A 13,494-nucleotide genomic window follows, 5' to 3' on the forward strand; every position below is an offset into this window, starting at 1 on the left:
TTACTATTTTTCTTTCTGCTGAAAGGTTATTTTTTCCCTTTGTATTCCCCAAGTAGCAAGGGTCTTTATCCGATAAAATGTCAGATAATTAGTTTACTCGACATCGTATATAAGTAAGTAACCTGTTTTAGAGAACAATAGAAAGGCCTAGGAGTTACTTCATTAGACGAAAACATGCGTCAATAAAAAGTCTCTTACTTAAACCTAATTTCTTCACTCGCTCAACGTTTGTTATACTTTACTATCTTGGGTTAAAATATATTGAGTACCGCAGAAAAGAGTATTTCAACATTGACGAAAATGTCTATCAATACTTTTCATCTATTGGTCAGTTTTCTGAAAATGTAACCTAAAGATGTCGAGTAAAGTGACATACATGTACTATTGAGTTTAAAGTGTTGATGAGATTGAACATCTACTATTTGTATGCAATTCTGGAATTGCTGGGCATCTTTAAACTGTCTACTTGTTGAAAATCAAAGACGCGATGCGAAAGTACTATCCTTTCAAACATTAATATATGCCTGATGCGATAAAGAAGATGTAAAATGAAATTGAATCGACGTTCCAAAAAAGGCTTGAAGTTTTCTAGAATGTTTAGAATACGTGAACAGTAATTTTGGAACAAATAGCGAGGAATAAAAAGCAAATATTGTTTGTTAATTGTGATTGGCCGATCAAGGGGAATGAACACACTGATCCCTTTTTTGAAAGATTCCCCCGGCAAATGAAAAAAACTGTAATGCAGTCAACCGAAAAAAAAAAAAACAACAAAAGGTAAAAATGACGTTTTACTTTTGAAATGCAGCTGGCAACGAAATAAATTTACTCAACCTGGATAGAAAAGCCTGGAATATATAAACGTCTATTTTTGGGTGCTTTAAACGCTTTATTTGTAACTTTCCTTTCTTTTTTTTTGATTTCTATCATTTCTATATTTTACTGCATTTACATAACAACTAACTTATTAATCTTTTTTCTTTTCAACTATTTTTTTTACTAAAAATGAGCCTGAAAGTTGAATCACCCACATGGTATTTCAGCGATTATAACAGTGACACAAATTCTACATCATCTAATAATTCACCTTTGCAACCCCATTCATCATCATCGTTGTCAAGGATTTCACCTGCAGTAACTGCTGCAGCAACTGCTCTCCACTTCACTAATCGAAATACCAACAGTAATATTAACGATAATAATATAACATCTGCTGCTGCAACTACAACACCTACTAGCATCCATCAAGAATTTCTTAATGCATTACAAGCACGCCATCAAAACTCATCTGCCATGGGTTGGTCTAACGGACACTCAACCTCATTCTCTTTGCCAACAACAATCTACCGACAGCAGCATTTAGAAGACTTGACACCCATTGATTGTGATTTCCTAAACGAGCTATTGAACAATCAAAAAAGCAATAATACCAACAGCAACAATAAGAAGAACAAGATACTATTAATTGATGTTAGATCATTTTCATTCTATTCCAAGAATCGAATTCAGTCTTCTATTCATATATCTATTCCTTCCGTATTATTAAAACGTCCCTCTTATACTTTGGAAAAGATATGTGAAGCGATAACTGAACTGGATCATGCGCCTGAACGATTTCGACAAGGATGGCAATCTGCGGAATACATCGTTTTTTATGATCACGCATCTTATAAACCGAGTGATTCTGGTAACTCGGCGACTGCCATTTTGTTAGGGTCCAAATTGAGACAGTATGGATACAAGAATCAACTAAATTATTTACAAGGTAAAACAAAGTAGCAACTTTATTCAATTCTCGCTTTCAGAAGTATTTGGAAGTTTCTATAGAGTTCTTTCAATATAGTGCAAACCTTAAACAGAACTTAAGAAATCATGTACTAATAACATGGCTTGTACTTTTGGAAAAAAAAAATAGGAGGTTTTGATAAATTCAGTCAATTCTATCCAGATCAATGTCAGTTTGTACGACTTGAATCATTGAACAAATCAATGAAAAGACCCTCATCATCCACATTAGAATCGCCTATGGTTAAGAAAGCGACCACGGCAGCAGCACAGGCAGCCACAACGACAATACCTCGTCTCATACCAGCCTTACCAACTTCTATCCTCATGCGACCGTCTTTTTTATCATCATCAACCTATCCTGCTAACGCTTCAGTGGCAGCAGAGTCATCATCCGTTCCTAATGCTTCGAGGACCACCATGAGCAATCCTCATAATGTAAATCCGTTTTTCGACAATATCAGGCAAAATCTCGAATTGTCGCATGGCCCGCTCCAAGAAAGATTCTCTATTCGATTACCCGAAGGCGTAGAAAATAGAAATGGAGCACTTCTTGTGCCCAATATTAGCAATGCATATGATATGACTTCGCCGTTCAACGCAACTTCTCTTACTCCGCCTCTTTATTTTCCTAGATATGGCTTGGGAGGCAGTTCAGTCGACTTTCAAGGCTATTTTATGTTGCCCAGTTGGTTAAAGGACGTAATGCACCCTGATCGAGGCCCTAGAAAACTAGCTCAAGCGTACGAGGTAGGTGTAGTTTAGAATTTCAAAAGAAGCAAAAAAACAGGCCCAGAAAGAGGATGATTTTTTTTTTTTTTTTGATGCCTTTGTTGCACAATTGGAAAAATAACCGAATAAAAGTAAACTTACCCAAAACATTCATTTTGTACAACGCTGATCAAACGACATCATCTGTGATATCATTGAGTAGGAGCTGGAACGTACTGAACAAAAAAGGCTATCGACCGTAATGAAGTATCATTCCTCACAGCCTGCAGTTTGCTTAGGCAATGTGCCCGATCTCTCCAGAACAGAAACAACAAGTAAAGATTATTTTCCTTTCAGTATCGTTTCCGGTATCGAGAAAGGGGCATTAAATCGGTACAACAACATTTGGCCTTACGGTAAAAGATTGGATTCTCTTTACTGCTTTCTTTTGGGTCCAGCCATTCTAATATTCGAAATTCCTATTTGGTTAGATTACTCGAGAGTTAAGCTTAAGTGTCTTACAAGTAACAATGACAACAAAGATGTCACTGGCGGGTCTCAACGTTGCGCAGACGACGACAAGTACATCAACGCCAATTACATTCAATTTGCCACTATCAAAAGGAACATTACACTAAGTTCTATTTCCAAATCACAGCAAGAAGTTCAGCTGGAAGAAGATGGCTTACTTAGCGAAGCATCTGTGCGCACGATGAACCAACGTCACGTAGAATTGAAGAGCAACCGGCGGTATATATCTACACAAGGGCCCTTACCAACTACCTTTAATTCTTTTTGGGAAATGGTATGGGCTGAAAATACACATGTAATCGTTATGCTGACGCAAGAGATGGAAATGAATAAGGTAAACTTTTTCTTTTTTTTCTTTTTTTTTTAATGTAATCCTGAATTCTTCTGTTACAGAACGCACATTAATGTATACTTCCACTGCTGCTAATAGATCAAATGCCATCGATATTGGCCCTCCACATTGAATAAGCCTCAGCAATATGGCCCATTTTCTATCACTTTGTTATCTGAGTCAACTGAGCTTGTTCAATACAACTCAAAAGCCAGTTCTTTTAGCAGCAACGATAGTACGCAGGAAGATGAAGATGACTGCATTATTATCCGCAAATTTCTTATGACTTACAACGATGGCCATCAGTCATCTTTGCAACAACGAAATATCACTCAACTTCAATATACCGGCTGGACAGATTTTGGCGTTCCAGACCATCCTGTGGGCTTGCTACAGCTTATTCATCTGACAGATCAATATCATAAGCGTAGCTGCCAGCAACCCAATGAACCCGTCATTGTCCATTGCTCTGCAGGTTGCGGACGTTCAGGTGCTTTCTGTGTCATTGATACCATGATTCAACGTCTCTGTCAGGAGAATGACCTTTACACATCAAGTCGTGTGGACAAAATACTAGAAACCATCGGACGTTTCAGAGAACAGCGAATGAGCATGGTGCAGACCCACCGACAATTCGTGTTTTGTTATGAAGCTGTTTTATGGTGGCTGTTAGGGTTTGGCTACTTACCAACGTCATCGCCTCTATCACCCTTGATTGCTACTCAAGCACATCAATTACAACTACCTCAGCCACAACAGGTCAAGTTGCAATCGGAGAATAGAGATGATGAGGATGATAGCAGCGATAACTCTATTACAGCAACAAGCCCTGTTGCAACACCCTCTACAGATGAAGGAAATGCCTCCTTGTCTTCATTAGGAAGTATTGTTAATGACTTTCAAACATTGTAAATATTTATTGTAATTACAGTAGGAATGGCTAGCATGGATGGTTGCCATCACTAGTAATGCTTATAATGCATATAGCTGTTTCTGCAGCGTATTTATTTTTTTTTCCTATTATGACACTTTTTTTATTTATTTTTCTTCTAAAGACAAGCTTATACCGTTGTTTATCCTAAGAGTGAACAATAAAAGATCTTAATTGTTTGTTTTTTTGCTTTATGATGTCGAAGGTAAGATAGTAAGCGAGCGTTGAGAATATATATGAAGAAACAGAAGATGGAGCAATGTAATATTTTAGAACTCTTACGAATAGTTCCCTGAGTTGTAAGTGAGTGTATGCTTGCTGTATTGCATTGTTGTAGTCCTGTCAGCTTTTTCGGGACAGTATAGTGAAGCAGTACGAGATAAATGAAGGTTCATAGTCTGATAATTAATGCAAACGCAAGAGCAATCATGACAGGCTCTGCTTGTAGGGCTTTAAACAAAAAATAGAGCAGTAGTTCAACGTATAGTCGATCTTTTACATATAGACGTAGCTAAAAACTATATCTCTCAATGTGCTATCATCACTTAGGCGCTCAGTACTGGTCACATTATCCGTTTGAAATTTTGACCTTGACGCTGTTCTACAGACGCTTTCGTCTCTTTTGGAAAAAATGAATGCATTTCGTTTGTTGAAGTCGAGTCTTATAAAATTATCGGACAACACTCATAACGTAAGCACTGACACTTTGCTACATCAACAATTATACAAACATTACATTTCGAAGCCCCATCGAATAACTATTGAAATTGTAAAAGGGACAAAGCCTATTTAGAAAACTGGCAAAACTTGGTATAAAAATGCTTTCACATGGAGATTATGCAAAGTAATCTGGAATCATTATCGTGAAGCTGTCAACAAATAACTCAGACAGAAGTTACCTGCGATTGTCGTTCAAGACAGCTACAAGTATGGCCCGAAGAGAGCAATTCACCTTCACGTACAGGATTCTTGAACATCTTTCACAAGCGACTTTTCAAAGGTTTGGAATAAGTATAACACACCTATAAGGACTATAAAATTGCAGTTTGTTTGTAAAAGATATTGAGTTTATCATCCAGGGCTTTGAAGCCAAAGAAGACATACATGGTTATATTTGATACATAGGCTTCAACTCGTTTGAACACTATTCAATAAAAAAAAATTCACAGAAAGCTTGCGCAGAGGTACTTGATATCTATTACGGCTAACGAGATCAACATTTGTTCTATCTTGACACTGAACATTAACGTCGAATCAGTGCTGTGGTTTACCAGCATATGGCATTTTACAGGAGCTATTTTTTCTAACCTTCCCTCTACTCCTGTTTGAGTAACCGCTCAAGTTACACAAAGCGGTTTAAAGAGCAATTATGTTAGTTTGCATCTGAAAACCTTGAGCTTCACAGACGACAGCGATGAATAGCAAAGCAGGAACAGTGCTTAGAACACTCGTACGTATAAAGTACATCCTGCAGTTCAGTACATTATGAATGGCACTCTGAAAGACAGCCAACGCTTTCATTCCAGCGTACCATAGGATTAACTTTAATCTCTCGAATTGCCCAAAACATCCAACCGTATGCAAGCAAATGCACTTTGTATTTGATAGCATGTACACAATTCAACAGGATCGCCATTGTTATTTGCCTTACACTCTGGGCAACCCTCTATGAGCAATACTCATCAAGAATATTGCCTTTATGCTGATCAGTGGAAATAATTATTTATGTGCAACTCTATGAAATTACACCCGGTTCTTTATCGTTCTTTAGGGTTAGCACTTGATTTTCCATCAGTCCACTTTATGTTGAGCAAAATTATGTATACCCCTTATTATAAACTTTGATCAAAACGGTTTGTGAGCGATGTAAGTCTTGCCAGCAGAGCAATCATATTCACTTGAGAAAAAGTAATAGCTTTAAAATAAAGATAAGAATGCAAGGGAATGATGCACGAGTAAATAAACTTAGATTTGAGAAACGAAGAGAAACAGCAAAATGTATTAATCTATGGTATTCCTATCGTTGGTTTCTACATTCATGATACGAGAATCACTACCTGAACAACTCAATTCGAACCAACATCATAGAGCAGCTTAATCTCATTATCGTTACTGAGCTAAAAATGCTTTCTGATACAACAAATATCGATCGGCTTTGCTTATGTGAGTTATATATTATAACTCAAATCAACAGGCTTTTCTGCTTTTACGGACGTTAGTCTGATGACTGTTGATTTTACGACTACAAGGACTGCAAAGTGCCAATGTTGAATTGACGAACATTCATTTGAAGGAGATATATCAGGACTAAACGTTACAAGTTTTGCAAACATTGACTCTAAACTGTTAGCAGATCAGCTACTGGTTTCATTCAATTTATTGGACAATAAACCGCATAACTCCAATTTATTGAAAAATACAGTACAGTTGCCAGAAGGAAATACTTGAATAATGAGAAAAAGGGAAATATACAAGCCTCAAATGTTCGAGCAAAAAAGTCTTTCTATGAAAAGTAAAAGGGAGAGGAATGAGGTGGGTAGGAGGAAGATGCTAGGCTGCGGTAAGAGACAGGGAAAGGAGCTTCAATTTGCTATTTTTCTTCTTTCACAGCTGCGGAATGGTGATATTCAATCTTGTTACACGTCTTTTTGGTATCTTTCTTTTAGGACTTAGTGTGGAATGATGTTGTCTTTCACTCATCGTGGTATTATTTCTAGCGTACGGTAAACTGCGGAATGTACAGTGAGAAATAGTTTCTGTTAACGGTGATAAAGTGTAGTTTATCTTTGTTAATTCTGTCAGCTGGTTTGTCATTGTACTGTGGGCTTCGTCTGAAGGATCCAGAATAACAGGCTCAAGAATAAGATTTTTTAACAGAGAGGATGTCTTTTTGTTGTAACAACTAAGTTCGGGCCCTTCAATAGCGTACCATGGAGCATCCGGATCTTCATCTGCAAAAAGATCTTTAGGTGATGTAGTTTCGATCTCATTCGATGCTGAAAACATGGAGCTATGCGTTAGGGAGTATTCGGACATACTATCTTGCTGTTGCTGTTGCTGTTGTTGTTGTTGTTGTTGTGACTGGGATAACGCGACAGAAGATATGGCTGATGTAGGAGAGTACATCATCATAGGATGAGAATGAATACCAAGTTGTCCTGCAGCAAAGTATTGTTGTTGTTGTTGTTGTTGAAATTGTTGTTGGCGGTTGTGTGTGAATAAATTAGCAGCTGTCATTGGTATGGAAGAAGGTATCATTTTGTAAAGATGTTCATCGCTAAATTCGATGGACTGATCATAACTGGCACTATCCTCAAAAGAAGAGCCATAATAAATAGTTGGAATGGGTGCTGGTGGTGACATAGCAGACAGGTAGTCCATATTGAAGCCATGATTCAGTTCGTCACTAGGTTCCTTATAATTGTACAAGTCGAAGGATCCCATAACAGGAGTGTAGACGGATGTGGGCTGAGACTGTGGCGACAGTGCAGACGAGTAGCTGGAATCTAGTTCTGGCAAGCTGCTACAAGTGACATTCTGGCTGTTGGCTCTTGAAGGTGTTGTACGTTGTATTGATGCTGTTCTTAAACTCGGAGTTAGCACAGAAGATGCATTTGACGTATAAGAATTACTACTATAAGCTGATACTGTAGATGGACGCTGTTGGAGGTGGTGAAATGGTGTGCTTGAGGAAGAGATCGACAGTCGATCTTGCTCTTGCCGTGATGCTGCTAATTTTTGTTGATTCTCTCTTAACTTCTCTTCTTGCTTTAGTTTTCTCTTCTTTTCTTCCTCTGACTGAATGTATCGGATACTCAAATTGTGTATCATTAACGGTAAATCCTCTTGGAAAGTGTTTCTTAATTGAACTTCAATCTGACGCTGTAGAAATTCACGTAGAATAGGAATACTGTCAAAAGTAGAACTGACACGGATGCTTTCGAGTGGATCGTTTTTAAAGACCAACGTCACACCTTTGGTTTTAGAAACAACTAAGACAACAATGCCACGAAGTTTGAGATCGCTAATACGCAGGGTCATGGGCACCACTAACGGTTGATCTGCTGCTAAAATAGAAGGTCGACCGTGTCGAGGTAATAAAGAAGCATTTGACTTTTGTTTTGCATGCAAAGGATTTGCCTATTTGTTTTGGTTTGTGTGTTGTGTATATTGTTCAAGAAGATGATAAACAAACGGATAGCACAGAAAAAAAAAAAATTATTCTTATGAGTCATTTTTTTTTTCCATGCATCGGAAGAGTATGGGTCTATGTATAGCTTTACCTGAACTTTGGTTTGAATTTCGATATGGGCGTCACCAGCATATGTGAGTTTGAATATACCTCGAAACTTGTCATTGCCAAGTTCTCCAATCTCTAAAATCTCTAAATCGGGTGGCTGTAGGATAAATTTGTATGTAAGTTTTCGTTATGCACGAAAATTTAACTTCTTTAGGCAAAAATAAATAGAGGCATCAATTCTACCTTTGTACCCATGTGCAATTCTTTTACTGTTATATGGTCTACAATAACAGAGGGCTTGTTGCTCTTATTCAAAGCCATTTCAAGTTGGCTTTTGGCCTCATCGTAAAACTCGTGTTCAAATTCAGGCCAGTTGAATCGGAAGGCCATGTTCGCTACTACAGTTGTTGTTACTCTGTTTTTCTTATAATGGACTTAACAAGTTGTATAATAGAGACTTGACTTGATAGTTCGTCAAATTAATGGATAGCGACGAGAAATAGAATTAAGCTTTCAATGATGAAAAATGACAAATATAAGGAACCTTTAGGAGAAGAAAAGAATGGAATCCTTAAACGCTTGGGATTAATGGAAGAAATAGGAAGGCTTAAAAAGTGGGGGTGGGTGGTGATGACTTTCAAGAAAAAAAAAAATTGCCGATTTAGTGCAACACAAAACTCCAGGGTTATTGGTAAAATAGAAAGGCCGCGACCATCAATTACGTTTTGTGGATTGCTTTTGCACACCCATAGAAATATCATTTGTAAGTTCAGTGCTGCCAATAGGATGACGTTACCAAATCAACCCAGTAGTGTCAAAGGGAATGCGTTCCATCTATATACTACAAATAAAAGCTGATTGACCAACTACTATGGTCTCAGAAATAGTTCGTTTTTATCACTAAGGGCGTAGAGCGTGAATACTGGAGAATTTCCCTCATTTTGACCAACAATTTGATGTTAACAATAGTTCTAAAGTCAAAAGACAGAAAGCAGAAAAGGGGCCTTACGAGTAGGCATGTTAAAATAAAGAGTAGTTGGCTCTATTGAAACAAATTTGCAACATTTTATTTTAGATTTCTTCTTCCATAATCCCAAGTCATGCTGCAGTATTCTGCACACATTTGACTCACTGTCAATCAAGGTCCCTATCATGTGGGGTACTTTACATTAGAAAAACTACATCCGACGCATTTTCATATCGTAGCTTTTACTATTAAAGACGTCTGTCTACTGAACGACGGAACTCTCCTTCCTTGTTAAGCTTCTGGTCTCCCTCTTCATCTCTTCGACTAGATGTCACTGAATTGTCTATGGTATAGTCTCTTAATTTGTTGAGAGTATATTGTTTACCGAAGATATAAGCACCCAAAGCACCTAAAAAAATCATCATTTAACTATTTTTACTCGTAACAACTGGAAGAAATTGTGCCAAATTCCATCATCGAAAACCCACATTGAAAGTATTGAGATCAGTTAAACTTACATGCAGCAACGGAGGTCCTACAAAGTGTGGGGTGTTAATATGTCTTAAATAGATAGCCTTTTCCATTCACTTTAAACCCTTAAAAGTTACCAGCCTATTAATACGCCTCTTGGTGAATTTTGCATGATTTTTATAGATTTATTGTTTTGCTGATAGAGTAGCTTCAGGGAAGCATGAAAGATTGTACAATGTGTACTGGAGCAACGATGAATGTGAAACTTGTGTATATTTAAAAGGCCGAAAGTTGCCACTTACTGCACATTGTGCAGGTTCATGCCGTTATGGTATGATATGGAAATGATCATCTGTTTGCAGCTAGAATAGACCTTTAAGAGCAGAATGTAGTCTATAAAACCTTGACATATTGAACAATGCATGTTTGAGTGCCTTCATTTTGTAAAAATGTTGAAGTTTTACAAGTAAAGAGTTCAAAAAAAAAAAAAGAAAAAAAAACCATAAAATAGAAAACCTTGGCTTAGCTGAAGCAGTGAAAGTGGATTCATTTCCACAATTACAGCCAGTCATTGGACGATCGTAGTTAGAATTCGTATTTTCTTATTTTTTTTTATAGCTTGCCCAGTTCGGGTTTAATTATTCCACTAACACCTTTTATCATTTCTTTGATTTCTCGTTTATTTATTTGTATACCAATTCTTTCTGTATTGACCATTTATCCATTATTTGTAACAGTAAAACGACTATCCAACTTTATCAATTACAAGCTTTCAGAGATTTGAAATAAATAGAATGAATGAAGGGACTATATCTTCTCAGTCGTTAGGCATCAATACTCACTTTACTGGCGGTAGTTCAGTCTCTTCAGGTCGAGGATCGTCTTCGTCACCTTTAAATTCACCTTTAGTCTCACCATCAGCGGCCACGATTCCAACCTCAGTCGCCCGTCATGATAGTGTATCCACTTGCGGTCATTGGGATCAGCTGCAAAATAATTTTTCGAACCAAATGACCTTACAGCCTCCATCTTCATTAGGAACACAGCGTCAAGCGTCACCCTCACCGTCATCACCTTCCTCATCGCCTAACACAACTACCAATAGCGTTGGAAAAGCCAATGGTGGAAATACATTTGTACATAAATTATACAAGTAAGGAAAAAGTTTCTCGTTTGGTTACAAATAATAAACACTCACTTTCTTATTTGATATAGTATGGTTGTAGATACTCAATATCAACATTTAATTGCTTGGACTTATACAGGCATGTCGTTTATCGTTTGTAATATAACAGAATTCTCTCGTGACGTCTTGCCAAAGCACTTTAAACACAATAATTTCAGTAGTTTTGTGAGGCAATTGAATATGTAACGTTTTCAAGAGACAAAAATTGATGTCATTCCAAAATCATTCTGCTTACTAAATGCTTATCAATCCTTCTCTTTTTACTAGGTACGGTTTTCATAAAGTGAATAAATCTCCTAGAGGCCATCGTACTTTAGCAGAGAACCAGATATGGGAATTCAGTCATCCTAAATTCTTAAGGAATAGGGCAGATCTATTAGATGAGATCAAACGTAAAACAATAGAATCGCAAGCGAATGACGCCAGTAGAAGAGGATTATCGGACGATTCGAGCTCACATATGGCAATGTTACAAATGACTCAATCAGATATGCTGCAGAAAATAAATCATCTACAAGAAAATCTAGCAGTAGTGATGCAGGAGTTAACAGAAACGAGAAGGAAACAAACTCTGCAACAGCAAATGATGAAAGATGTATTAGATTTTATGACAAAGCAATATGGATCTTGTAAGTACATATAAAGTCGTTGCATGTATTGGTCAAGTCTTGTAAGGTTTTTTTCTAACGCAGCATATAAATTATCGATTGAACAGTACCTTTTCAGCAAAATATAGATATACTGGATCCTGTTAAACAAGACCCTGATAGACCTCCACCTATTTTTATCACATCCGCAGACCCTACTACTACCTCTACTTCTATTCCTACTTCCAATAATATGACGGACAATTTTAATAATGCGCCTCATTCACCATTTCAACAACCGCAACAACAACCACAGCCAAATATCAATACGAACAATCGTAATAATCAATTTTACTTGAATATTAACGATAGCACTTCAACTTTGAACTCGCCCTTATCCGTCACTACTCCATCCTCTTCACCTCGATTAACTAATCAGCAACAGCAACAACAACAACAACAACAACAACAACAACAACAACAGCAGCAACAACAACAACAGCAGCAGCAGCAGCGCCAACAACTATATGTTCAAACAAATCAACTAGGTATCTATTCTCCTCATTTGCACCCTACTTCGCCTGCCCTCAGCTATCAATCTGCCTTAGCAAGTCCCTTGCGTCAACCTACGAGTCCGTCTTCCGTGATGGCAAGTCCCTTATTACCACCCACAAGCCCTCTACCGCCATCTGCAGTCGCTATGCCTACGGAACAACAACAGCAACAACAAGCATTTATGATGCCACCTTATAATACTACTACAACCAATTCTATAAATATTAATGACACTATCAATGGTTTTTCTTGAACTATTTAAAAAAAAACCTTTTCTACCATTTGTTATAGTACGAACTGCTATAATGATTTCAAAGAATTCCGTCTTTTTCTTTTTCTTTTTTTTTTTTTCCCTGCTTGCCCGTGACGTAAAATTTGTTCTCAAATACCATATTGCACCTTTCTTTCTCTTTTTTCAACAACTTGACATTTGCCAAATAATAGACTAAAAAGGTATATGGATCTTTCAATCTTACAATTTTTTGGCCCATGTTTTGTTTGACTATGACAGATTACTAACCCCATTGGTATACCATCGTTTGTTCTTCTTGTCAACCACTCTATTGATCCAGTTGACGGAAAAATCATAATCATGCTTCCTCTTTCACTTTTACACACTGCAGCAGGTCACCCCATGCTCGTCGAGCTCAAATCAGGAGAAACATTCAATGGTCATCTTGTCAACTGTGACAACTGGATGAATTTAACCCTACGTGAAGTCATTCAAACATCAGCAGAAGGAGATAAATTTTGGCGATTACCCGAATGTTATATTCGAGGCAATACAATCAAATATCTGAATGTGCCAGAAGAAATTATTGATATGGTGAAAGAAAATGAAGATAGACAAAGACAGCAAAGATTCCGTAATAACTATAACAAGAACAATAATTATAATAATAACCGTGGCCGTGGAGGAGGTCGTGGCGGCGGTAGTGGTGGTCAACGTAATAACAATAATAATAGACAGCAACACCAACAACAACAACAACATATTGTCATTGGCGCTAGAGGAGGGGGAAATTAATCATGCATTGTTGGACTCCATGTATGATAATTTTGAAAAAAACATACATACACACTTGTACACATACACACGCACTTATACATAAAGAATGGGTTTACGCGAACTCCTTTGGACACACTCAGACACCTGTGCTTCTTTATCCGCATCACTATGAAGCAATCTTCAAAATAGT

General features: G+C 37.4%; 7 protein-coding genes across 7 annotated transcripts; 4 read left to right on the forward strand and 3 right to left on the reverse strand.

The window, feature by feature from the left end:
* The first annotated feature begins 1,142 nt into the window (after positions 1–1,142).
* Positions 1,143–4,449, forward strand: BDF20DRAFT_861500 (protein-tyrosine phosphatase-like protein). The gene is made up of 6 exons (XM_053080580.1): positions 1,143–1,165; positions 1,236–1,765; positions 1,916–2,535; positions 2,720–2,912; positions 2,988–3,361; positions 3,458–4,449. The coding sequence occupies exons 2-6, from the start codon at positions 1,294–1,296 to the stop codon at positions 4,268–4,270; spliced, it is 2,472 nt and encodes an 823-aa protein (XP_052938534.1). The 5' UTR covers positions 1,143–1,165; positions 1,236–1,293; the 3' UTR covers positions 4,271–4,449.
* A 118-nt stretch (positions 4,450–4,567) lies between these two features.
* BDF20DRAFT_834225 (uncharacterized protein) lies at positions 4,568–5,925 on the reverse strand (the record flags this gene model as incomplete). The annotated part of the gene is made up of 5 exons (XM_053078721.1): positions 4,568–4,739; positions 4,789–4,906; positions 4,993–5,047; positions 5,189–5,266; positions 5,821–5,925. 5 exons carry the CDS (start codon positions 5,923–5,925, stop codon positions 4,568–4,570), a joined length of 528 nt encoding a protein of 175 aa, XP_052938535.1.
* A 968-nt stretch (positions 5,926–6,893) lies between these two features.
* On the reverse strand, positions 6,894–8,919 carry BDF20DRAFT_834226 (uncharacterized protein; the record flags this gene model as incomplete). Its single annotated transcript, XM_053078722.1, has 4 exons — positions 6,894–7,299; positions 7,414–8,429; positions 8,573–8,686; positions 8,773–8,919. The coding sequence occupies 4 exons, from the start codon at positions 8,917–8,919 to the stop codon at positions 6,894–6,896; spliced, it is 1,683 nt and encodes a 560-aa protein (XP_052938536.1).
* A 579-nt stretch (positions 8,920–9,498) lies between these two features.
* BDF20DRAFT_861507 (uncharacterized protein) lies at positions 9,499–10,466 on the reverse strand. Its single transcript, XM_053080581.1, has 3 exons — positions 10,105–10,466; positions 10,015–10,031; positions 9,499–9,905 (listed from the first exon to the last, which is right to left on the reverse strand). The coding sequence occupies exons 1-3, from the start codon at positions 10,137–10,139 to the stop codon at positions 9,745–9,747; spliced, it is 213 nt and encodes a 70-aa protein (XP_052938537.1). The 5' UTR covers positions 10,140–10,466; the 3' UTR covers positions 9,499–9,744.
* A 511-nt stretch (positions 10,467–10,977) lies between these two features.
* On the forward strand, positions 10,978–11,796 carry BDF20DRAFT_816825 (HSF-type DNA-binding-domain-containing protein; the record flags this gene model as incomplete). The annotated part of the gene is made up of 3 exons (XM_053077196.1): positions 10,978–11,120; positions 11,183–11,335; positions 11,421–11,796. 3 exons carry the CDS (start codon positions 10,978–10,980, stop codon positions 11,794–11,796), a joined length of 672 nt encoding a protein of 223 aa, XP_052938538.1.
* Positions 11,797–11,865: 69 nt separating this feature from the next.
* On the forward strand, positions 11,866–12,621 carry BDF20DRAFT_406164 (uncharacterized protein). Its single transcript, XM_053075384.1, has one exon. It carries the CDS (start codon positions 11,994–11,996, stop codon positions 12,546–12,548), a length of 555 nt encoding a protein of 184 aa, XP_052938539.1. The 5' UTR covers positions 11,866–11,993; the 3' UTR covers positions 12,549–12,621.
* Positions 12,622–12,887: 266 nt separating this feature from the next.
* Positions 12,888–13,151, forward strand: BDF20DRAFT_796415 (uncharacterized protein; the record flags this gene model as incomplete). Its single annotated transcript, XM_053076277.1, has 1 exon — positions 12,888–13,151. A coding segment is annotated over one exon (264 nt), but the record flags the coding sequence as incomplete, so codon positions are not given.
* Between the last annotated feature and the right edge of the window lie 343 nt (positions 13,152–13,494).

The sequence above is a fragment of the Mycotypha africana genome (assembly GCF_025528875.1).
Source record: "Mycotypha africana strain NRRL 2978 chromosome Unknown BDF20scaffold_3, whole genome shotgun sequence".
Lineage (NCBI taxonomy): Eukaryota > Fungi > Mucoromycota > Mucoromycetes > Mucorales > Mycotyphaceae > Mycotypha > Mycotypha africana.

Excerpts from the sequence above, each read along its gene's own strand:
- BDF20DRAFT_861507 (XM_053080581.1), bottom strand. The coding sequence starts at position 10,139 with ATGCAAAATTCACCAAGAGGCGTATTAATAGGCTG.
- BDF20DRAFT_861500 (XM_053080580.1), top strand. The coding sequence starts at position 1,294 with ATGGGTTGGTCTAACGGACACTCAACCTCATTCTCTTTGCCAACAACA. Across the intron at positions 1,766-1,915 it reads TCAACTAAATTATTTACAAG|GAGGTTTTGATAAATTCAGT; the intron begins GTAAAACAAAGT and ends AAAAAAAAATAG. Across the intron at positions 2,913-2,987 it reads CAACAACATTTGGCCTTACG|ATTACTCGAGAGTTAAGCTT; the intron begins GTAAAAGATTGG and ends CTATTTGGTTAG.
- BDF20DRAFT_406164 (XM_053075384.1), top strand. The coding sequence starts at position 11,994 with ATGACGGACAATTTTAATAATGCGCCTCATTCACCATTTCAACAACCG.